Source organism: Erpetoichthys calabaricus, chromosome 8 (assembly GCF_900747795.2).
Source record: "Erpetoichthys calabaricus chromosome 8, fErpCal1.3, whole genome shotgun sequence".
In the NCBI taxonomy this organism is placed as follows: domain Eukaryota; kingdom Metazoa; phylum Chordata; class Cladistia; order Polypteriformes; family Polypteridae; genus Erpetoichthys; species Erpetoichthys calabaricus.
Window position 1 is genome coordinate 3,927,291 of NC_041401.2, and position 23,277 is coordinate 3,950,567.

At 42.2% G+C, this 23,277-nt stretch overlaps 1 protein-coding gene across 1 annotated transcript in view; it reads right to left on the bottom strand.

The window, feature by feature from the left end:
• ttn.1 (titin, tandem duplicate 1) overlaps positions 1 to 23,277 on the bottom strand; it is a 394,831-nt gene that overhangs the window by 216,147 nt on the left and 155,407 nt on the right. The window contains 14 exon segments of the mRNA XM_051930464.1: positions 247 to 430; positions 3,741 to 4,023; positions 4,395 to 4,505; positions 6,345 to 6,632; positions 11,440 to 11,730; positions 17,139 to 17,426; positions 17,580 to 17,867; positions 17,962 to 18,240; positions 18,344 to 18,622; positions 18,717 to 18,995; positions 19,128 to 19,415; positions 19,515 to 19,793; positions 19,897 to 20,178; positions 20,273 to 20,551. Of these exon segments, the coding sequence (XP_051786424.1) occupies positions 247 to 430; positions 3,741 to 4,023; positions 4,395 to 4,505; positions 6,345 to 6,632; positions 11,440 to 11,730; positions 17,139 to 17,426; positions 17,580 to 17,867; positions 17,962 to 18,240; positions 18,344 to 18,622; positions 18,717 to 18,995; positions 19,128 to 19,415; positions 19,515 to 19,793; positions 19,897 to 20,178; positions 20,273 to 20,551 (3,698 nt within the window).

Genomic DNA, 23,277 nt, shown 5'->3' on the forward strand with positions numbered 1-23,277 from the left:
CTCGACTTAAGTGGATAGGACTGGCGAGCTTTGTTGGGCTGAATGGCCTGTTCTCGTCTAGAGTGTTCTAATGTTCTAATATTATATACAGTATATATATATATATATATATATATATATATATATATATATATATATATATATATATATATATATATATAAAATATATATTCTAATTTTATTTTATTTTATATATATATATTTTATTCTAATTTTATATTTATATATAAAGTGTTTGGTACTCACAAATCGGTGAGTTTCTTCAGCTTTCATCTTCTTAATAAACTCGATTGCTTGGAGAAGGCCACGGTAATCTGTGATTCCATACATTCGTGCATATTTCTCATACTCTTTGGGGTCCACGTTCTTCAGAAGTTCAACAATATCAATTTGCTTATCTTCTTCTGGTTCCTTTTGCTTAGAAGGCACCCTATTGAAAAGAAAATAGAAGAACCAAATTGTAAGTGAAGCCTAAAAGTTACAAGAAGTAATGGGACTTTGAGCAGGCAGGCAAACATTAACAATATGAAACTTGACCAGGACCTTTGACCATTTACGGTTGGCATGGGATTATCCTTTGGCACAAGAAGAATCATGACACGGGACAGGGAAAAGGCCCAATGATTTATAGGACTTGAAAGTACTGGGGTATCATAGGTGGTCAGAATGTCTCACCAAGCCCATTAGATAGCAGTAAGTGCTGTAAGGGGTATTGCCTACGTATTTAACACTTTGATTGCCATCTCACATAGCTGGGGTCAGGCAGCCTTAGACCCTTCTGGGTGTATGAAATAAAATAAGAGAGCTAAAGAAGAAAACCTGTCACTGTGACTGAGTTGTTCTTAGACTTTGTTCAAGGATGAGTTGGACTTACTGCCAGAAGTACAGGATGTCCACAAATTCTCTTTACAATTTCAAAAAATTACTAAAAAGGCAATTGATGAGATATGTTAATCAAATTTGTCCTATGTACTCAGTCATTATCAAAGTTTGTAATCACATTGCATTTGGGTATTTCAGGTACCCTGTTGATGAAAGAGAGGCTGTTGACAAGAAAACCCCTACAAAATGGCTACTCCTCAAGAAAAGGCACAATGTGTATCGTGGTTTATTGAAATAAAACTGGATACTCAGACTCAGTGAAACTACAGGACTAAGTATGGAAAACATTCACCGTCACGTCTGTCAATTCGTGCATGGCACAAGAAATTTATGGAGACAGGGACATTATTGGATAAAGAAAGGAGTGGACGACAAAAAATATCGGAGAAAAACTGTCGATCGTGTAAGGCAATCCTTTGCTCGTTCTCCTACAAAATCCATCCATACTGCTGCCAGATAGTTACAGCTACCACGTTCAACAGTGCACGAGGTCCTACACAAGAACATGCGATTGTAAGCTTATAAAGTGCAACTCTTACAGGCACTCGAGGCAAATGATAAACCAAGACAAAAAGAGTTTGCAGTTAACAAGCAGGAACGAAGGTCTGAGGATGCAACGTTCCTCACCCGAGTTTGTTTTAGTGATGAGGCAACCTTCCATGTTTCAGGGAAACTGAACACACATAATATGAGAATGTGGGACTCAGAAAACCCCCATGTGATATCATGACATATCACATAATCGCCATGTTGAGTTCTCCAGTCATATGCTCACAAAGATACGGGACATTAATGACCTGAAGCAGAAGATCACTAATGCCATTGCCACCATTAATGACGCTCTCCTACAGAGAACATGGCAAGAAATTGAGCACAGTCTTGATGTGCTATGATTTGTCTATTCATTTGAGTTTTTAATAAAATTTTGAAATTGTAGAGACTTTGTGCACACCCTGTATATTTTGTTCTGGGTGTACAGGGACCAAATAACCTGCAGCAGCTGGTTGGGTGCCCCATTCTCATGGAACAGCCCCCGTAGAACTCCGTCAGGGACACAATCATATGCCTTTTCTAAGTCCACAAAACACATGTAGGCTGGTTTGGCATACTCTCATGAACCATCCAGAATCCTTGTGACAGTAAAAAGCTGGTCAAGTGTTCCACATCCAGGACGAAATCTGCATTGGTCCTCCTGAATCTGAGGCTTGACCAACAGCCAAATCCTCCATTCTAGCACCCTGACATAGGCCTTCCCAGGGAGGCTGAGTAGTGTGATTCCCCCTAAATTTTGAAAACACCCTCTGGTCCACTTCCTTAAAAGATAGGGACCACCACCCCAGTTGAACAGTCCAGAGGCACTGTGCCCATCTCCTTACGCAATGATGAAGAGTCGTGTCAACCATTTAATAGATGCAAACACAACATGAAGAAGAAGTGCAATATAAACACAAAATTTAAGTGTTTATGGGCATGTGGAAATGAAGATTTTGCCTTCTGTAATAAATCAAGAAGTCCAACTCATGGCCCTGTGAACAGCCTGACATTCACTTAAAGGTATACTCCATCCCAAAATTATACTTTTTATATACTATTAGCCCAAGTAATTTGTATTTATGGCCAGGAAAAAAATTTTAATGTCATGTTCTCATGAAAAAAGGCAATAACACATTTTCTAATTGAATAGAAATGTTCTTCTTCTTTTGGCAGCTCCCGTTAGGGGTCGCCACAGCGGATCATCTTCTTCCATATCTTTCTGTCCTCGTCATCTTGCTCTGTCACACCCATCACCTGCATGTCCTCTCTCACCACATCCATAAACCTTCTCTTAGGCCTTCCTCTTCTCCTCTTACCTGGCAGCTCTACCCTTAGCACCCTTCTCTCAGTATACCCCTCATCTCTCCTCTGCACATATCCAAACCAACACAATCTCGCCTCTCTGACTTTGTCTCCCAACCATCCAATTTGAGCTGACCCTCTAATGTCTTCATTTCTAATTCCTGTCCATCCTCATCACACCCAATGCCAATCTTTAACTCTGCCACCTCCAGTTCTGTCTCCTGTGCCACCATCACCAGCCCATATAACATAGTTGGTCTCACTACCGTCCTGTAGACCTTCCCTTTCACTCTTGCTGATACCCGTCTGTCACAACTCACTCCTGACACTCTTCTCCACCCACTCCACCCTGCCTGCACTCTCTTCTTCACTTCTCTTCCACAATCCCCATTACTCTGTACTGTTGATCCCAAGTATTTAAACTCATCCACCGTCGCCAACTTTACTTCTTGCATCCTCACCATTCCACTGACCTCCCTCTCATTCACACACATGTATTCTGTCTTGGTGGTCCTACTGACCTTCATTCCTCGCCTCTCATATCTCCACCTCTCCAGGGTCTCCTCAACCTGCTCCCTACTCTCGCTACAGATCACAATGTCATCAGCAAACATCACAGTCCACGGGGACTCCTGTCTAATCTCGTCTGTCAACCTGTCCATCACCATTGCAAATAAGAAAGCAATAGAATAAATAAGTAAGAAATAGAATAGAAATCTATGGTGACCAAAAGCAAACAATATCAAAAAGTCCATAAAAAAATCTCATGTTGCACATGTCACATAATCCCCATGTTGAGTCCTCCAGTCATATGCTCACCACAGCCCAAACGCATATATTTTTACAAAAATATTGTTCAATAAACCACCTCTAGAAAATGCTTTCATGAACAAAAATGGAGCATTCTCATACATGAAGAAGCATTGGAACTGAATTTGGTTGAATAGTATCACTTCACTCATTTCATTGTCTTACTTTTGTATGTGTGCGGTCCAGCTTTTAAAGACAAACCATCAACTTACTTTTTCAGTTTGGCCCTCAAGTCTCCTTCAATGACAACCTCTTTCTTTCCCTCGACTTCAAGGTTGGTGGTACATTCAATTTCACCATGCTTGTTTGTGGCGACACATCTATATTGACCAGAGTCTGTCCGGGTCACTTCCTTTATTTCTAGTTTTGCTTCTTGTCCTTTCTGTTCCACGATAATTCGTCCACCGTGGTTAATCTGTCTCCATTTGCCCTTCATCCACTTGACATTGGGTATTGGGTCACCTCCAACTTTGGCAAAGAAAGTTGCTGTGCCCTCTGCAATAAAAAAGGAGATTAATGTTCAGATGACACCCATATATTGCAGAAGAGGGAACCTAATAAGCTACAGTTGAATCACACTGCTAGCTGGTGAAATGGTGATGTCGACTTTTACAGAGATATGTTGAATAAGACAGCAGCTCTAAGGTGGCAGATCCAGGAGAGGTGGTACTTAGGGAACGCTTGTAAACATTTTTGTGATTTGTGTCCCCCTATATTGGCCTAATAGTGCACTTTGTGCGTCATATGTCTTTCCCTGGCTGTTGCTGGAGGTACAACAACTTTCAAGAATAACTCCATAAATGTTTCACTAGTCTCAATGTGAAGAAACAACACACTCCAGGTCTAATGAAAAGAATTCCACTTACTTTCAGTGACTTTGACACTCTTGGGTTCCTCAATGAAGAACAAGTTGTCCAACTTAATTGGCTTAGCGGCAGCTGGAGCTCCAGGTGCTGATGGGGCTGCAGCAGCTTTTTCTAAAATCAGAAGAAAATATTGAGCTTAAAAACACACAAATAGACATGATGGACCTTTCAGAGGAATATGAACAAGGTTCTGGATGGCACCAACTGACTAGGGCCTATTTTCAAAGTTGCTTTAAAGGCTCATTTTATCGTTGTCCACAGTTCATGTGTTTACATAACACAGTCTGTAAAAAGATCAATGGTTGACAAATGGCAAAGTATGAGGAGTCCATGGAAGCAAATGAGAAGCCAATGTGAGTAGATGGTGGCTACCAACATGGTCACTGCCTTCAAGTAAATGAGTCTGGAATCAGAAGCTGAGTTTGTTATGTAAGGGATTGTAGGTGGCAGGAGAGGCTAAATAAAGAAGGTGGAAAGCAGAATGAACTGTGGTGTTGTTCAGATGGTCAGGTGAGGCAACCATCCTGCCTGCTCAATTAAGGACTGACCTGTTGTGTAGTCATGTCCGTTAGTACATTGTCATGAATGCATGCTATGGAAGCGTGTGGGAGGCTCAGTTCACGAGGTAAACTGGGAAAGAAGTGAGGGTGAGATGCAGCTATTAAACTCTCTTCCTCTTCCAGCCTTGGAGTAGAGCAGGAACCCTCCAAAGATGAATGGTGTCCTTTTTGATTCACCTACAGAAGTATCCCCCTATTCCAGTTGCCCCGCTAGAAAAGAAAGAGCTGAAGCAGGAGTTGGAGCTCATTCCAAGGTCCATGACTGTCGGAACCGGACTGCCCACAGTAGGACTCATTAACGATCAGTGAGCGTTTCGCGTTCACCTCTTTTGTGTTTGTCCCTTTTCAAATCAGCGGTGTCCCTTGTAAACAGGGATCTCGTCGGAGACTCCAACACTTCACCCTGTACTGCTCTCTTTTCTCCTCACAACAGACTCATTTTGTTTCTTGTTTATCGGTTTGATACTTTATGTATCCCACATGTTCTTCCTTTCAAAACACCACTTTACTTTGATAAATTTGATCTTCTGTCAACATTTTATTTTAGTTACTTGCAGGTGGCACTCCTTCACACTTCTCAGAGCCCCACTGTCATTGATCTTTCTTTTCTTTGCAAATGCTTTAATAAATAAATGTTAGCACTGTTCTCTACTGTGAAATATTACATTTTAGTAATTGTTAGAAAAATTGATTTTTTCTTTACATCAATTAGCCAGCGAATTGTATGTAACTATCCACCTAGCGGAGTGGTGGCTCTGAGACAAGGGATTTGTTGCTGGCAATTGGAAGGTTGCTGGATCGAAGTGATTCTACTCTACTAGGCCCAGGAGCAAGACTCTGTCCTGGATAAGATGTCAGCCTCCATCCAGCTCTACAAGCAGGTCCTCCATCTTGTAGGGAAAATTCAGAGATTGGTGGCAGGATTGGTACTCCAGGCACACTGTTCCATCCCATTTGAACTTCTGTGGTGCTGAGGTGTTACCCATTGCGCTGCCCTAATTTGGGATCCTGAGGAGGTTTGTAGTGTGTTGGGTGCAGCAATGTGCTGTATCAGTGCAGGCTTCCAACCTCTCTCTCTCTCTAACCACCTACTGGCCTAATGGAGAAGAAACACACATGGGACTTGTGGAGCAGGCAGTTACCAATCCTGATGGGACCACAAGAGCATCATTGAATCTACTCAAACTTACTCACTAACAGAGGGAAAGTTTACAGTCAGAAAAGAGCATCATCTAATGTCATTTGGGTGTGGGATGAAGGACAATCTACTCCATTCTCTTATTCTGAACTGGTGTATCGCAGTTCAGTTGATAGGTAATGGAACCCCCGGATGGAACAAAAAGATAACCAACATGTATCAGAAAGAAGGAGGGACAGACCAATTGCATACCTTTGATTGTTATTTTGGCCTTGCTGGAATCACTTCCAACATCATTGGTGGCTTTGCACAAGTAGTCCCCTGAATCTGCTTTAGTCACCTCAGAGATCTCCAGAGTAGCCGTGTGGTTTTCAAACGTCATCCTACATTTGTTTGAAGACTTCACCTCCTTTCTGTCCTTAAGCCACTGCACCTTCATTGGATCTGATCCCTGGAAATGACACGTCAGGTGCAAGACGTCCCCTTCTGCGAAAGTGGTTGGTTGCAATGGCGCATCACATGATGGAGGCCTTTTTTGCTCTGAAATCAAAAACAATTTTTCATGTTTTTTTGGGAAACTGGATTGTACAATGACAATTATAATATGTTTGATTGTTCTTAATGTCTCAAGCAGTGGGACTCAAAGTGTTTTGGACCGGAGGACCACCTTGTCAAAGTCAGATTTAACAGCGGACCACTTGAGTCTGACAGTCCCCCGTCAGAGTAATTCTGCATTACATTTCTCAAGTTTATTTTCACAAAATGCTAAGATTCCATTCCAGTGTTGCAGGATTTGACTTTCAATGTCCTAATAGATTTCAATAATCCAGAAGTCATGACCATCAAATTCATTTGTGTATCCAAGTGTATCAATTTAGTAGCATATATGTCAGCCAGCACTATTCATTTTTGCAAATAAATCCTTAAATATATGTATTACACACTAACATATTTGAATGATTTAAAAGTCCATTTTCCTTGATGACGGTCAGCTTTTGGGCCAGTGGTGGTCTGCGGACCATACTTTGATCTAAAGCAGGGGTGGGCAGCATCGGTCTGGGAGGGGTGCAATGGCTGCAGGTTGTTGTTTCTCAATGAGAACTCAGTTGTTGCTGCTGAAGTGACATTTTGATACTTTATTTTAGTGGTCTTGCTTGTTAAGGTTCCCCACCTTTAATTTCTTATTTTACTCTTAAACTGCTGCATTTACTGTTTTTACTGGCTCCTTATCTATACTAATTAATAAAAGGCAAAGCCCTCACTGACTCACTGACTGACTGACTGACTGACTGACTGACTGACTCATCACTAATTCTGCAACTTCCCGTGTAGGTGGAAGGCTGAAATTTGGCAGGCTGATTCCTTACAGCTTACTTACAAAAGTTAGGCAGGTTTCATTTCGAAATTCAACGCGTAATGGTCATAACTGGAACCTCTTTTTTCACAATATACTGTAATGGACGGCAGCTTGATGGCCGTGGGAGGAGGAGTTGAGTGTCACGTCATCATGCCTCCCACGTAATCACGTGAAAAGACTGTGAACGCAGTAGGGACAAATGAAGGAGGAGCCGCAAACAGCGAAGAACAAAAAATTCATTAAACAATTGAGAAGGGAGTGAAACAATAAGAAGCGAGCGAGTAAAGCATACAAGCATCTTCATAAGGGAAACAAAGCACGGTGTAAAACGTAAGTTTAAATTAAGTTTATAGAAACGCTCCCGCTGCGGATTGCAATAACATATTCGCGAGATAAAAGAACGCAGTAGGGAGAAATGAAGGATGAGCCGCAAACAGCGAAGAACAAAAAATTCATTAAACAATTGAGAAGGGAGCGAAACAATAAGAAGCGAGCGAGTAAAGCATACAAGCATCTTCATAAGGGAAAAAAGCACGGTGTAAAATGTAAGTTTAAATTAAGTTTATAGAAACGCTCCCGTTGCGGATTGCAATAACATTCGCGAGATAAAAGTTTAATGAGAAGACACGAGGTATAAACGAACCACACGCCGTAGCGCAACGTTAGGGGCTTCACCTCTGGCGCTGACGTTCGAGATTCGATTCCCGATATATATATATACACATATATTTTATTATATATATATATAATATATGTGTATATGTATGTATATATATAATATATGTGTATATATATATATATATATATATATATATATATATATATATATATATATATATATATATATATATATATATATATGACAGCAACACTCATAACAATGACAACACAATTACATTGACAATCATGTTACGTTATTTTTAAAATGTTTCCTTTACTTTTTCATAACCTCTTTAACACACTACTTCTCCGCTGCGAAGCGCGAGTATTTTGCTAGTTAGAAATAAAATGCAAATGACAATGAAGCCAGCGGTTCTCCACCTAACTTGTTTAGATTTACACCTGTGTGTGTTCATCCTGCACTATTAGGTTTAATAAAACACTTAAGAGAAAAACATTCCAGACTGAAAATTATCCAAATTATTTGGATGATATCCTTATTAAGGTAAAAATCTACAATATAAGAACTTAACATTGGAGACTAGAAAGACATCAAATGAAATAAGGTCTGAGATTGACAAGAATTGATTTCTAATTAAGCAATTGGGTTGTAATGAAAACCTGCCGCCATTGTGGCCCTCCAGGACCAACGTTGCCCACCCCTGGTCTAAAGGAATGTGTGACAGAATGGAAGAACCTCTGAATTGAAATGTTTAATGAAAAAGTGAATTGATTAGTGAAGTGAATGCTGAACGAATCAATAAATGAACAGGAGAACTGCTTCTGGACGTGTCTGTCAATGAATCCAAGGTGAGCCAATTTGTTGAACTGCTGCAATACATGCATGGGGACGACAGTAAGGGCAGCATGCTAATAAACGTATCTTTGGTGTTTCATAGATTTCTATTTTATAAAAATAAAAGCTTTCTTGGTTCACTTTTTTATTTGGTTATTCGCTAGCACTGGAAAAATTGAGAGTTGGGACCAGGTGTCGCGCCCTGCGATGGGCTGGCGCCCTGCCCGGGGTTTGTTTCCTGCCTTGCGCCCTGTGTGCGCCCTCCAGCAGACCTCCGTGACCCTGTTGTCAGGATATAGCGAGTTGGATAACGGATGGATGGATGGACTAGGTGTGGAAAGATATCCGTTTTTCCTTGATGCAGTAAATTAATAAAAACTTGAGTCTAATAAATGTAGATCATTTGACTCAACTGTACCAGATTTTCGAACACTCTAGATGAGAACAGGCCATTCAGCCCAACAAAGCTCACCAGTTCTATCCACTTTTTTCTTTCAAAAAAAACATCAAGTCGAGTTCTGAAAGTCCCTAAAGTCTTACTGTCTACCACACTACTTGGTCGCTTATTCCAAGTGTCTATCGTTCTTTGGGTAAAGAAAAACTTCCTAATGTCTGTGTGAAATTCACCCTTAACAAATTTCCAACTGTGTCCCATTGTTCTTGAAGAACTCAAATTTAAAATAAAAGTCTCGATCCACTGGACTAATTCCCTTCATAATTTTAAACATTTCAGTCAGGTCTCCTCTTCATCTCCTTAAGACTCAGCTCTTTTAATCTTTCCTCATAACTCATCCCCTGTAGCCCTGAATCAGCCTGGTCACTCTTCTCTGGACCTTCTCTAGCGCTGCTATGTCTTTATGGAGACCCAAACTGCACACGGGACTCCAGATGAGGCCTCACCAGTGTGTTATAAAGCTTGAGTAGAACCTCCTGTGACTTGTACTCCACACATCAAGGCACTATATAACCTGACATTCTGTAAGCCTTCTTAATGGCTTCTGAACAATTTCTGGGAGTTGATCGTGTCAAGTCCACTACGATTCCTAAATCCTTCTCATGAGGTGTACTTTCAATTTCTTCTCATTTTAAAATAACTGTCTCGATCCGCTGCACTAATGCCCTTCATCATTTTTAACACTTCAGTCCGGTCTCCTCTTCATGTCCTTATGGCTCAGCTCTTTTAATCTTTCCTCATAACTCATCCCCTGTAGCCCTGAATCACCCTAGTCGCTCTTCTCTGGACCTTCTCTAGTGCTGCTATGTCTTTATGGAGACCCAAACTGCGCACGGGACTCCAGATGAGGCCTCACCAGTGTGTTATAAAGCTTGAGCAGAACCTCCTGTGACTCGTACTCCACACATCAAGGCGCTATATAACCTGACATTCTGTGAGCCTTCTTAATGGCTTCTGAACACTGGCTGGAAGTCAATAGCTTAGAGTCCACTACAACTCCTAAAACCTTCTCATAAGGTGGACTCTCGATTTTCTGACTGCCCATTGTGTATTCAAACCTCACATTTTTACTTCCTATGTGTAATACTTTACATTTACTGACATTAAATTTCATCTGCCACAAATCTGCCCAAGCCTGTCTGCTATCCAAGTCCTTCTGTGATAACATAAATTATCTGCTAATCCACTTATCTTGGTATCATCTGCAAACTTAACCAGCTTGTTCCTTATATTCCTATCTAAATCAATTAAAGATATTAAAAATAGCAGCAGCCCCTACACTGCCCCCTGCTGGTCACCACTCTTACTATCATCCAATTCTGATGAGGTTCCTTTCACCATCACCCTCTGCTTCCCGTGTCTGAGCCAATTCTGCACCCATCTAAAAACATCACCTTGAACTGCCACTTCTTTTAGTTTGATGCCCACCCTCTCATGTGGCACCTTATCAAACGCTTTCTGAAAGTCCACATCAATAATATCATCTGCTCCACTCTGGTCATATCCTTTTGTTGCCCCCTCATAGAATTCCAGCATTTTGGTAAAACACGACCTCCCTCTTCTGACCCCACACTGACTGTTCCTAATAACTCCTGTCCTTGCCAGGTGTTGCTCCATCTTCTCCTTAATAATTCCTTCCATTAATTTTCCTGTGATGTATGTTAAGGTTACTGGCCTTTAGTTGCTCTGATCTGCCCTGTCACCCTTTTTATATAATGGGATGAGATTTGCCATTTTCCAGTCCTTCGGAATCTCTCCAGTGTGCAGTGACTTCCTAAACACATACGTCAAGGGTTCATATCTGTACTCTTAAGGAGGCTAGTGAGTAGTGAGTTGTGAGATTAGGAATATGCGAGTGAACCAGAAAGCTCATCACTCTGTAACTGGGATCAAAATGGTGTGTTAACAATGCAAAGTGTGAATATAACCAGTTAAACCACAACACATTTTTAAATTTAAAAAAGAGGAAATAAATCTTCTGTTTTTATAGTAGCTAGTAGCAAGTTAAATATATATATATATATATTAAAGCATGCAATAAGAAAGAACCAAACTGCTACCATTCAAGAGTCCCACTGACCTGAGACGAGCACAGATACGTTGCAGGAGGCAGTCCCAGCCTCATTGGACACCGTGCATGTGTAAGAGCCCGTATCGCCATAGCTGGCCTTCTTAATGTGCAGAAGGACCACGTTATTTCTGAATGACATGTCGTAGTTATCTGAAAAGTCAATTTCCTGGTCGTCTTTGAACCATTTCACAAGAATTGGCTGAGAACCAGCCACACGTCCTTCAAGCTTCAAGGGCTTGCCCTCAGTCTCTTCAACCGATTCAGTTGGCTTTTTAGTGAAGCTAGGAGGAACTTTCCGTTCTAGAAGAAAAGAGACACAACATGATGGTTTGGTGGAATGTTCCAGATGTTGGTTATAGTTATGCAACGCAGTGTAAAACAGGTGTGCTAAGATTGCGTGAAAATAAATACTAGAACATCCAATAAATGAACTTGAAAGAGGCATAAGAAGGAATGGATTGAGCAGAAGATGGGGGTCACGTACGCGTGGTGGTCTGGGTAAAAAAGTTTTTTTTTTTTTATATTGCATGCTACTGAAGAAAATTTGCAGAAAGATTTTCAGATATCAAACAGTATTCCAGATTAGTATTATGACATGCAAAAAGACTTATTTTGAGTTATAGCTAGAAAGAAAGTCTTGAATTACGAGATGTCAACTGCACTTTAACAACCACTTTCACTAATTGGAGATATTAAGAGAAAATGGCAAATAAAAACTCACTGTACGCCACACAGCAGCACAAGGTGTATGTATTGCAATGTCATTTCGATGGAATCGCTCTGCTGTGTGAATTCAGAATCAACACTCTGAGATGGGCACCATAATAGAACAAAGAGAATTTAAATTAAAGTTGAACAGTTCCCCTCAGACCACCGCAGTCTAATATTGCACAGAGTGGGCTTGTTTCCCTGCTGGTATGGATGACATAGAACTGAAGAGATGATGAAGGAAATCATGGCCGTAAAGTAGATGGTAGGTAAGATAAGACAAGTGCGACTGTCACATAAAGAAGCTGTCGGACCCGTGGGGAAAGAACTTCTGGAAGAGCTGGCATAGGAAATGATCAAGAGAGACCACCCTTCATGCCAATGAATACGAGAAGACATTCCAATGAAAATCTGCCTTTTTCATGTGAGGTAGGTGCATTAACATCACTCACTTTAGAACTGTGATATGATGTAAAGGAAATCTTTGTCCCAAGTACGCCTGTTATGTGCACCATGATGGAAGACACAATGAACAAGGAATTTCATAAGCAGTAAGGGTAGCACAGGATTGTGACAGGACAAGACCCAAGAACAGTCAATGGAAAAGATGGAGACTGGTTTTGGTCACAACACAAATGGAATGGCACGGCTGTGGTGGTAAAGCCTATTAATGTTTGGGGGGTGCTTTGGAAGGTCTACAGGCATGGTCACAATGAAAACAGAGAGGACGTGTACAGTGTGATTTGGAAAGAAATGGGCAACAGCAGAGACGCCAGGGGGCAGGACACTTAGCAGACAACAGGGGTCCCGAATTCTTCTCATGAACAAAAAGTGACATGATGGGAGGGCCGTCAAGAGGCTAAAAACATCAGAATGGATAAAGGTCTTCACGCGTTTAGGTATGTCAGCATTTATTTCAATTTTTCAATTTGCCTTGCCAATATTGGGTTAAAAGCAAACACCTACACATAAGAGGGGAAATGGCCCCTAACTATTTGATCCAAGGGGTACATCTACAGTGGGTATAGAAATGAACCCCCCCTTCGAAATATTCCCATTTTCTTTGCTTTACAGCCTTAAATGTAAACACACAAACTCAGATTTTTTCCCAGCTTTACTTACTCAATGCCACCTCTAACATCCAAGTGACAGATATCACAGCTACAGTTCAGAAAATTATAAAAAAATCAAAATCAAGACCTACTGAGATTAATAAAGGACCCCCCCCCCCCCAGTGTCAATGTCATTTTGTTGACCCCCCTTTTGCTTTAATGACAGCCCTGAGTCTGTTGGGATTCTTCTCTATCAGCTTTGCACACCTAGATTGAGCCCACTCAATATTTGCCCCCCACTCTTCTTTACAGTTTAACTGTTCAAGTTCGGTCACATTGGATGGTGAGTGTTGGTGGTCTGCTATCTTCAGATCTTTCCACAGATTTCCAGTGTGATTTAGGTCTGGGCTCTGACTGGCCACACCAGGACATTCATTTTTTTCTCCTTCAGCCCCTGTGTGGTCCATTTTGCTGTGTCCTTTCGGTTGTTGTCGTGTGGAAAGGTGAACATTCTGCCCATCTTCAACTTCCCGGCAGAGGGTAGCAGGTTTTCCTCAAGAATTTGATGGTATTTTGCCCCATCCATTTTTCCTTCTACCCTAACGAGAGCCCCCGGCCCCCCACAACAGGATGCTGCCCCCTCCATGCTTTACTGTAGGTATGGTGTGTTGTGGATGGTGAGCTGCATTGCTGTACCGTTTGGTATTGAGGCCAAATAGTTTGATTTTGGTCTCATCTGACCATAAGACCTTTTTTCCACTTAGCATCAGAATCTTCAAGGTGCATTCTGGGAAAGCTCAAATGAGCCTTAATGTGGCCTTTCTTGAGAAGTGCGACCCTCTCGAACAAGCCACTGTGGAGCGCTTGTGAAATTGTTGTCACATGCACACCATTAATGACCACTCTGTGCCATCAAATTCTGGAACTCCTTCAAAGTAGCCATTGTCCTCTTGGTAGCCGCTCTTACCAGTTTTCTCCTTGCTCTTCCATCTAGTTTGGAGGGTCCTAGTCGTATTAAACACTTCTTTATGATGGACTTTACTGAGCTCCTTGGGATTGATAAAGCCTTTGAGATTTTTTGGTCTCCATCTCCTGTCTTATGTCCATCCACAACTCTATCCCTGAGATCTTTTGAAAGTGGCTTGCAAGCCATAGCCAGTTGTTTGCTATCAGTCACACTAACAAGCAAGGAAATGAATGAGCCAGGGACAGCTTCACTAATCACACTCATTACAATTGAGCACAGGTGGAAGGAAGGTAGTAACCTCAATGGAAATGGTGGGCACTGACACCTGATGGAGTTTAGGGGGGGGGGGGGTCCTTTATTAATCTCAAGATTTCTTGTTTAAAATTCTTCTGAACTGTAGCTGTGATATTTTTCACTTGGATGTTACAGATTGCATTGAGTAAGTAAAGCTGGAAAAAATATTAGTGTGTGTGTTTTCATTTAAGGCTGAAAGCAAAAAAAATGGGAATATTTCCAAGGGGGGGGGGTTCTCTATACCCACTGTAAATACATACAAATACAATGCTCACCAGAGACTCTAGGTCTCCCTCCTTTCATCGATCCCATACAGAGATCATTCTGGATTGAAAAATTATTCAGCTCAGAAGTGCAACGCAAGATTGAAGGAACCAACTGAGCCTCCACACACTCTGGGTGCCCAGACTTCTAGTTAGAAGAGCTGCTATCCATCCAGGTTGTAATGTTATGAGTTGTCACACTTAGTTTTTCCTTTTCTTCTGCTTTAAGAACTGTAATTTAGAGAATGTAATTCTATATACTGAATGAATAAACGTATGAACATACTTCTGTGTTCCCTTTAAACACTTTCTGGTGTCTAGAAATAAGAGACGGGAGCTTTTTAACCACAGACAGCAACCACAAGGAGAGCTGCTTAGTGCAGTTGCATCTCCATGACTGGCTGGGAAGCGTGAATTAATAGAGCAAGAGACAAAGGTTTAGAGATACTCAGGTCCACATAGAAAGTCTTAAGGTAAAAACAAGGTCACTGTCAGACTCTTCCACAACAAAATGGCTGGCCATTTGTGAATTATCGTGTAAATAAACAATCTTTGCCAATATAATCGTGTTAATCAAATTGAAATTACTCTGTTTAGTGACTTTAACCCGATTTACGTGTCCATGTGTGGAAAATATAGTTGGAAACTTTTGCACGTCTGTACTCAGTAAAGAGTAAAAATCCAGTCAATCAAAAAACAGTCGACCCTTGATATACGACCGACCTGACATGCAAACAACTTGGTTTACGACCAAAATTTTTGTTTTGAATTACGGCCAACATCTTTTTTTTTTTGGTGTAAGTATGTATTATCTAACTACCTTACCTGAACCTTTCTTATTTCTATTGGTCTGTTTTATTTCATTCTGTCTGTTATTAGATGCAACTGAGAAGGTAAATTTCATGTTTTCTTGTGTAAACATGACTAAATAAAGAAACCTAAACCTAAACCTAAACATCTTGCGTTACGACCTGAATGCGGTCACGTGTATCCGCTTGTGCGATTGTAAACAAACAGTCGAGAGTGTTTGTAAGCGTCAGTCGGAGCCCAGATACATGCGTTTGTGGACATAATTTCGGTCAGTGCAGTGATTTATATAATTTATTTTGATAATTGCTAAGGAAGGAAGCGAAGGTAACGAAAGTAAAGAAAGCGATCACAATCGAAACGAAGAAGGAAATTGTGTGGAAATATGAGAGTGGCGTTCGTGTGACCGATCTCGCTAATATGTACAGCATGTCGAAATCCACCATCTCGACAATTTTACAAAGAAAAGATTTGTAGAAGGAAACTCCTTCCAAACAATAACCGCCTTCCATTTCATTCTGTCTGTTATTAGATGCAACTGAGAAGGCAAATTTCATGTTTTCTTGTGTAAACATGACTAAATAAAGAAACCTAAACCTAAACCTAAACATCTTGCGTTACGACCTGAATGCGGTCACGTGTATCCGCTTGTGCGATTGTAAACAAACAGTCGAGAGCGTTTGTAAGTGTCAGTCGGAGCCCAGATACGTGTGTTTGTGGACGTAATTTCGGTCAGTGCAGTGATTTATATAATTTATTTTGATAATTGCTAAGGAAGGAAGCGAAGGTAACGAAAGTAAAGAAAGCGATCACAATTGAAACGAAGAAGGAAATTGTGTGGAAATATGAGAGTGGCGTTCGTGTGACCGATCTCGCTAATATGTACAGCATGTCGAAATCCACCATCTCGACAATTTTACAAAAGAAAAGATTTGTATAAGGAAACTCCTTCCAAACAATAACCACCTTCCATTTCATTCTCCTCCTCCTTCCTTCCTGCAAGCCAAAGATGTCAACTTAAATGGTGAGTACAGTATGGAATTGTTGTTTCTGGTAGGCTTTTTGGTTAGTACATTAGAACAAATTATTGGTGTTTTTGGTAAATTATGCACATTATACAACCCTATTTTATTAAAAAAGTTAAGTAAGTGTTGCTGTGGGAGGTTTGGAACACATTAAGGGCATTTCCATTATTTCTTATGCGGAAAAATAGTCTTGACTTACAACCAACTTGAGTTACAACCAGCCCTCGCGAACGAATTGAGTTCGTAAGTCAAGGGTCCACTGTAATTTAAAAAGTTACAGGTGAACTAAAAAACATTTTAAATTGCAACATAAAAACTAACTATGTTAGGGATTCTGTTAGGAGGTTTTTGTAAAGAATTTGTTTACTAAATTCTGTCTTTTGGGAATGAGCCCCATAATCAGTCAAAGATGAAGCAGAAATTCCATAAATGTGTGTTGGCTTTGAGCAAGTAAACGTAGAAACGTCACAGATTAGTGCTGAGCTGAGATTTAAAATGAAAGAAGAAGAGGCATCATGCTTTGCTGCTGGAAAAAATAAAAGAAGACAACGAATCACTGGAATTTGGTTTGCAAGAATCCGAGCTGAAATACCTTTGACCACCACCTGGGCCGTACAAGAGTCCTTCCCCTTATCGTTGCTAGCATGACATGTGTATTGGCCAGAATCTCCTTTATCGGCCTTAAGAATAATCAGCTTGGGGGTGTCATCAGCTAATCCGATTCTGTAATTTCCTCCTGTTCGGATGTCTTTGTTGTCCTTTGACCATGTGACTTTCATGGGTGAAGTGCCAGTCACATGACAGGTAAGTTCAATCACATCTCCCACGGCAACATCCAGCGGAGAGAGCTTTCTGTCAAAGACGGGAGCAAACCTGGGCTCTAAAATGGAAATGGAAGAGTAATGAATGACTTCGGATGAAACACAAAGCAGACACGTCCCGATTTCAAGAAAAGAATGCAATTTATCAAAGAATCGTGTGAAAGAAATGTAAAGAAAAAAAAATGACATGAATACACAAATTCCCCACCAACCTTGAAGTCCGAGTTTGGCTCGACAAGAAGCACTTCCGATAGCATTGGAAGCTTCACAGGTGTATTCGCCAGAATGCGACTTATTGGTGCAAGCAATTTCTAAAACTGCAGTGTTATCTGCAAACGATGTGATGAAATCGGCTTGTCCCGTTAAAGATTTCCCATCCTTATACCAAGAAACCTCAATCGGGGATGTCCCAGAAATCTGACACTCAAACACAATGGGATTACCCACAATGCCTTGCATGCTCGTAAGTTTCCGTGTGAAGGTGGGTGGGGTTTTGGCATCTGTAACAGAACAGTGCAAATTAAAGAATGACTAAGCAAAAAGAAAAACACAAAGAGTAAAGCTTAAACTGATCACAAAGAGCCGTGGGGTCACCTTGCACATTCAAGGAGGTGCTTGTAGATGCTGCCCCAATACGGTTTTCAGCTTTGCATGTGAACTCCCCAATGTCATTTTTGGACACTTTGTTCAGTTTCAGAGCTGCAATGTTATTCATAAATTCCATTCTGCAGTTCACGGTGGCCCGTAGGATGGTATCTCCTTTATACCAAGACACCTTGATGTCAGGGGTTCCTGCAACTTGACATTTCAGACAGACAGAATCTCCTACTGTCACGTCCATTGGCTGTAAGCTCTGCACAAAATACGGGGGTTCTAAAGATACAAAAGAAATGTCAGGGTCAGATTCCACCCCAAAGCAGGAAGCAAAAACAAAAGCAAACAGCCCTTCCATTGCAAATCATTAAAGAGCACCAACCAAGTATGGACACTCCGGCCTGACATGTGTCCTGTCCTGCTTCGTTTGTCACTTCACAAGTGTATCTGCCACCATCCTGCTTGCTGCAGTCCAGGATCTCTAGAATGCAGGAGTTTTCTGTGGTGGTTATGACAAACTTGTCTGAAGCACTGATCTCCGTGCCATCCTTCAGCCACTGGACTAGAATTTCAGGGGTGCCCGAATAAGTGCACTCAAGAAACAGGGATTTGCCCACCTCGACGCTCGACTCTTTAAGTTTCTTCTGGATTTTTGCTGGCTCTGATAAAAACAGCACAAATATCAATTAGGACACTTCTCTTTGTGGAAGGAGGGCACAGTTTTACTTGATCTCTGTCGCGTTTTTGACACCAACCTTTCACAAAGAGACTTGTGGTGCACACATCCTTGCCGGCGTCATTAGTGATTTCGCACGTGTACTCGCCGGACCGTGACGAGTCAACATTAATCATTTCCAGAGAAGCTGTTGTGCCTTGCAGAAGAACGGCACTGTTTCGTCCCGTTATTATCTCACTGCTGCCTTTAAACCATTTCAGTCTGAGCGGAGGTGTTCCGCTAACCGTGGCAGTAAATGTGACATTCGAGCCTGGCAGAGCTTCAAGAGCGTCTGGCCTCTTCACAAAAGAGGGGGGCTCTAAACACATCAAGAAGAAGGAGGACAGAAGACAAAAGAAAAGAATATTTAGGCCCCAGAGGAGCAAGAGCGTGAGATCACCAAAACAAAGAGACTTGGGTCCATCTCTGGCTCAAGGTGGGTTTTACTGACCTTTGACTGTCAAAGTGGCAGCACATTCATCGGCTCCTGCCGTGTTAGATGCCTGGCATTTATACTTTCCAGCGTCTGACACCTCCAGATTGTTAATTCGCAAAGAACATGTGTTCTCGGTGTACGTTATTTGGTGTTTCTCTCCGTCTGTGATCTCATCGCCGTCAAAGAACCACTCGACTGTTAAAGGAGTGGACCCTGAAACTTTGCATTCCATCTGGGCGGAGGCACCTAAGATGGCCTGTGTCTCTCTTAATTTTCTTGTGAACGATGGAGGGATAATTTTATCTGTTGGAGAAACAGCATGACATTTACCCATCTTTATTCTGAATGACATCACTGGCTAATAAATGTGAAGTGAAGAAAACAGGGAAAGTAAGAACCAACCGAAAACAGTGACCGTTGTCGTGCAACTGCTAGTACCAACATCGTTCTTGACCTCAAATGTGTACTCGCCAGTGTCACCCTTCTCAGCAGACAAAAACTTAAGTGTGGCCACATTCTTGACCAGGGTGATCTTATACTTTCGGCCAGAGACAAGTTCTTTGCCGTCCTTAAACCATTTCGCTTTCAGCTCCGGCGTGCCGACAACAGTGCACTCTAACGAGGCTGCGTCTCCTGCCGTCACACTTACAGGGGCTGGTTTTTCTACGATGGCTGCGGGTTCTGTAAAGTAAGGCAGAGTACAGTGGGTGGTTTGAGTAAGATACGCAAGAGCAGTGAAGAACTGCGGAAGAGGACAGCCCAGCAAAGACATCTCTGCACTGACCTAGAACTGACAGCGTGGCCATGCACTCTTGCATTCCTGCGTCGTTTTTAATCTGACAGACATATTTGCCACTATTGACTGGCTCCGCGTTGCTGATTTTCAGAGTGACAACATTATTTTCAAATGATATCTTGGTATTTTCACTGTCTCGGATCACATCTTCCTTGTCTTTGACCCAGGACACACTAATTGGCTGGGAGCCTTTTATAGTGGCGGTCAGAGTGACCTCTTCTCCCACCACGGTTGTCATGTTGGTCAGTTTCTTCACAAAGACTGGGGGTTCTGAAGAAGTTAAGACATCATAAAGGTTAAAGGAATAAAGAGTTACCACAAGAGAGCAGTTCATAAGGAAGACCATGGCTGTGGATTTACTAACCTTTGAGCTTCACCACACCAGTGCAGGTGTCACTGCCGACGTTGTTTGCTGCAGTGCACACATACTCTCCCATATCGGAGGCTTCCAGATTTAAAATATGGAGGGTTGCACTGTAGCCCTCGTGCGTCACCTTGTATTTCCTACTGTCCTTGATCTGTCTTTTGTCTTTATACCAGGTGATCTGAAAGGGTGGTGAACCTGACAGCTCACATTCAAGACTCAAATCTTTGCCTCTCATGCCTTCCACTGGTTCTGGGATTTTGACGAACACAGGGGGCTCTACAAGAGGGAAGATGAATAATAATTACCATTACTCCCCGTGTCTGTTCACTCGTGTGACACCATTCCTAACAGTTTCTGTTTACCTGAAGAGTGTTTGGAGGGCTCTCCCACCAAAGGCGCTCACTATAAATGTAACAGTGTGTTTAATACTGGCTTTCCTGTTGAGCTTTTCAGAATTTCTAGCTACAAATTTCAACATTTCCATGGCTTTACATAAAGGTGATAATGACAGGATGACGTAAGTGGCTCACGGACGGAAAAACACTGCGGCTACAGATTACAGTCCAGTAGTCATTTTGTTCATGATTTGACACTTGTGGCATGCGGCTGGGGGTGGTACCCAGCCGGAACGCCCAGAAGGGCAGGAGGAGGGCTCATGCCTCCTCCGGACCGCCAGGGGGCGTCCCCATGCCTGGAGGACTCGGGACCCCAGCACTTCCGCCACACCAGGAAGTGCTGGGGGGAAGAAGAAAAGAGGCACACGGAGTGCTTCCGGAAAGACAGCCGGCACTTCGGCCACACAGGGGCGTGTCAGGGGAAGATTGCCGGGAACCACCTGGAGCACATCCGGGTGACTATAAAAGGGGCCGCCTCCCTTCATTCAAGGCTGGAGTCGGGTGGAAGAGGACGAGGTCTGAGAGTGAGAGTGAGAGTGAGAGTGAGAGTGAGAGTGAGAGTGAGAGTGAGCGTGAGAGTGAGAGTGAGAAAAGGTGGCGGCCTGAAGGCATTGTGGACTGGCCTGGATTACTGGGGTGATTGGTGTTGTGGCACTGGGTTGTGCATATTTGGACTTCATGCATTGTGTGAATAAACGTGAAAATGAAGTCTGTCTGTCTGTGTCCGGGCTATTCCCCACAACTGTTTCAATTGTTTATAGTCGTTACTAGGCCTCAGAAAACCCGTGGAGACTTCTGACGTTAAAGAATTCCATGTTGCATTCATTTTTTGGTTTTGATTTGATTTTAAATTTGATCTCCCTCATTGCCATATTGTTCTGGTAAGAACACTGCCATCATTGTTCTGAACATAAGAAATTTGTCATTTGTTTGTTTAGGTCAGCGTTTCTCAACCTTTAAGTATTTGCGACCCGAGTTTTCATAACAGTTTTAATCGCACCCCCCTAATGTTTTTTTGAAAGGAGCCCACTAATACCAATTTGTTCTTTTTAAATTAATGATATATCACAGATGCATATTTTATTATACCTACTTAACTTTTATCAACATTTATCTAACTCTATATTTATTTTTCTAGTATCAGAATGTAGTTTAAGTTGATTTGTTTTGGTTTCAATAGATGGATTTTTCATATTTTCGATTCTTGTTTTCTTTTTTTCACATCTTCACACCCCCCTTTGTGTTACTTCGCGCCCCACAGTTTGAGAACCACTGGTTTAGGTAACAGCTAAGATGTCCCCATATCCAGGGTTGCCAGACGTCCCTTACAGTGCATCCAGAAAGTATTCCCAGCGCTTCATCACTTTTTGCACATTTTGTTATGTTACAGCCTTATTCCAAAATGGATTAAATTCATTTTTTTCCTCAGAATTCTACACACAACACCCCATAATGACAACATGAAAAAAGTTTACTTGAGGTTTTTGCAAATTTATTAAAAATAAAAGAACTGAGAAAGCACATGTACATAAGTATTCACAGCCTTTGCCGTGAAGCTCAAAATTGAGGTCAGGTGCCTCCTGTTTCCCCTGATCATCCTTGAGATGTTTCTGCAGCTTCATTGGAGTCCACCTGTGGTAAATTCAGTTGACTGGACCTGATTTGGAAAGGCACACACCTGTCTATATAAGGTCCCACTGTTGACAGTTCATGTCCGAGCACAAACCAAGCATGAAGTCAAAGGAATTGTCTGTAGACCTCCGAGACAGGATTGTCTCGAGGAACAAATCTGGGGAAGGTTACAGAAAAATTTCTCCCAATGAGCACAGTGGCCTCCATCATCCATGAGTGTAAGAAGTTCAAAACCACCAGGACTCTTCCTAGAGCTGGCCGGCCATCGAAACTGAGTGATCGGGGGAGAAGGGCCTTAGTCAGGGAGGTGACCAAGAACCCGATGGTCACTCTGTCAGAGCTTCAGAGGTCCTCTGTGGAGAGAGGAGAACCTTCCAGAAGGACAACCATCTCTGCAGCAATCCACCAATCAGGCCTGTATGGTAGAGTGGCCAGACGGAAGCCACTCCTTAGTAAAAGGCACATGGCAGCCCACCTGGAGTTTGCCAAAAGGCACCTAAAGGACTCTCAGACCATGAGAGAGAAAATTCTCTGGTCTGATGAGACAAAGATTGAACTCTTTGGTGTGAATGCCAGGCGTCACGTTTGGAGGAAACCAGGCACCGCTCATCACCAGGCCAATACCATCCCTACAGTGAAGCATGGTGGTGGCAGCATCATGCTGTGGGATTGGGCGACTAGTCAGGATAAAGGGAAAGATGACTGCAGCAATGTACAGAGACATCCTGGATGAAAACCTGCTCCAGAGCGCTCTTGACCTCAGACTGGGGCGACGGTTCATCTTTCAGCAGGACAACGACCCTAAGCACACAGTCAAGTTATCAAAGGAGTGGCTTCAGGACAACTCTGTGAATGTCCTTGAGTGGCCCAGCCAGAGCCCAGACTTGAATCTGATTGAACATCTCTGGAGAGATCTTAAAATGGCTGTGCACCGACGCTTCCCGTCCAACCTGATGGAGCTTCAGAGGTGCTGCA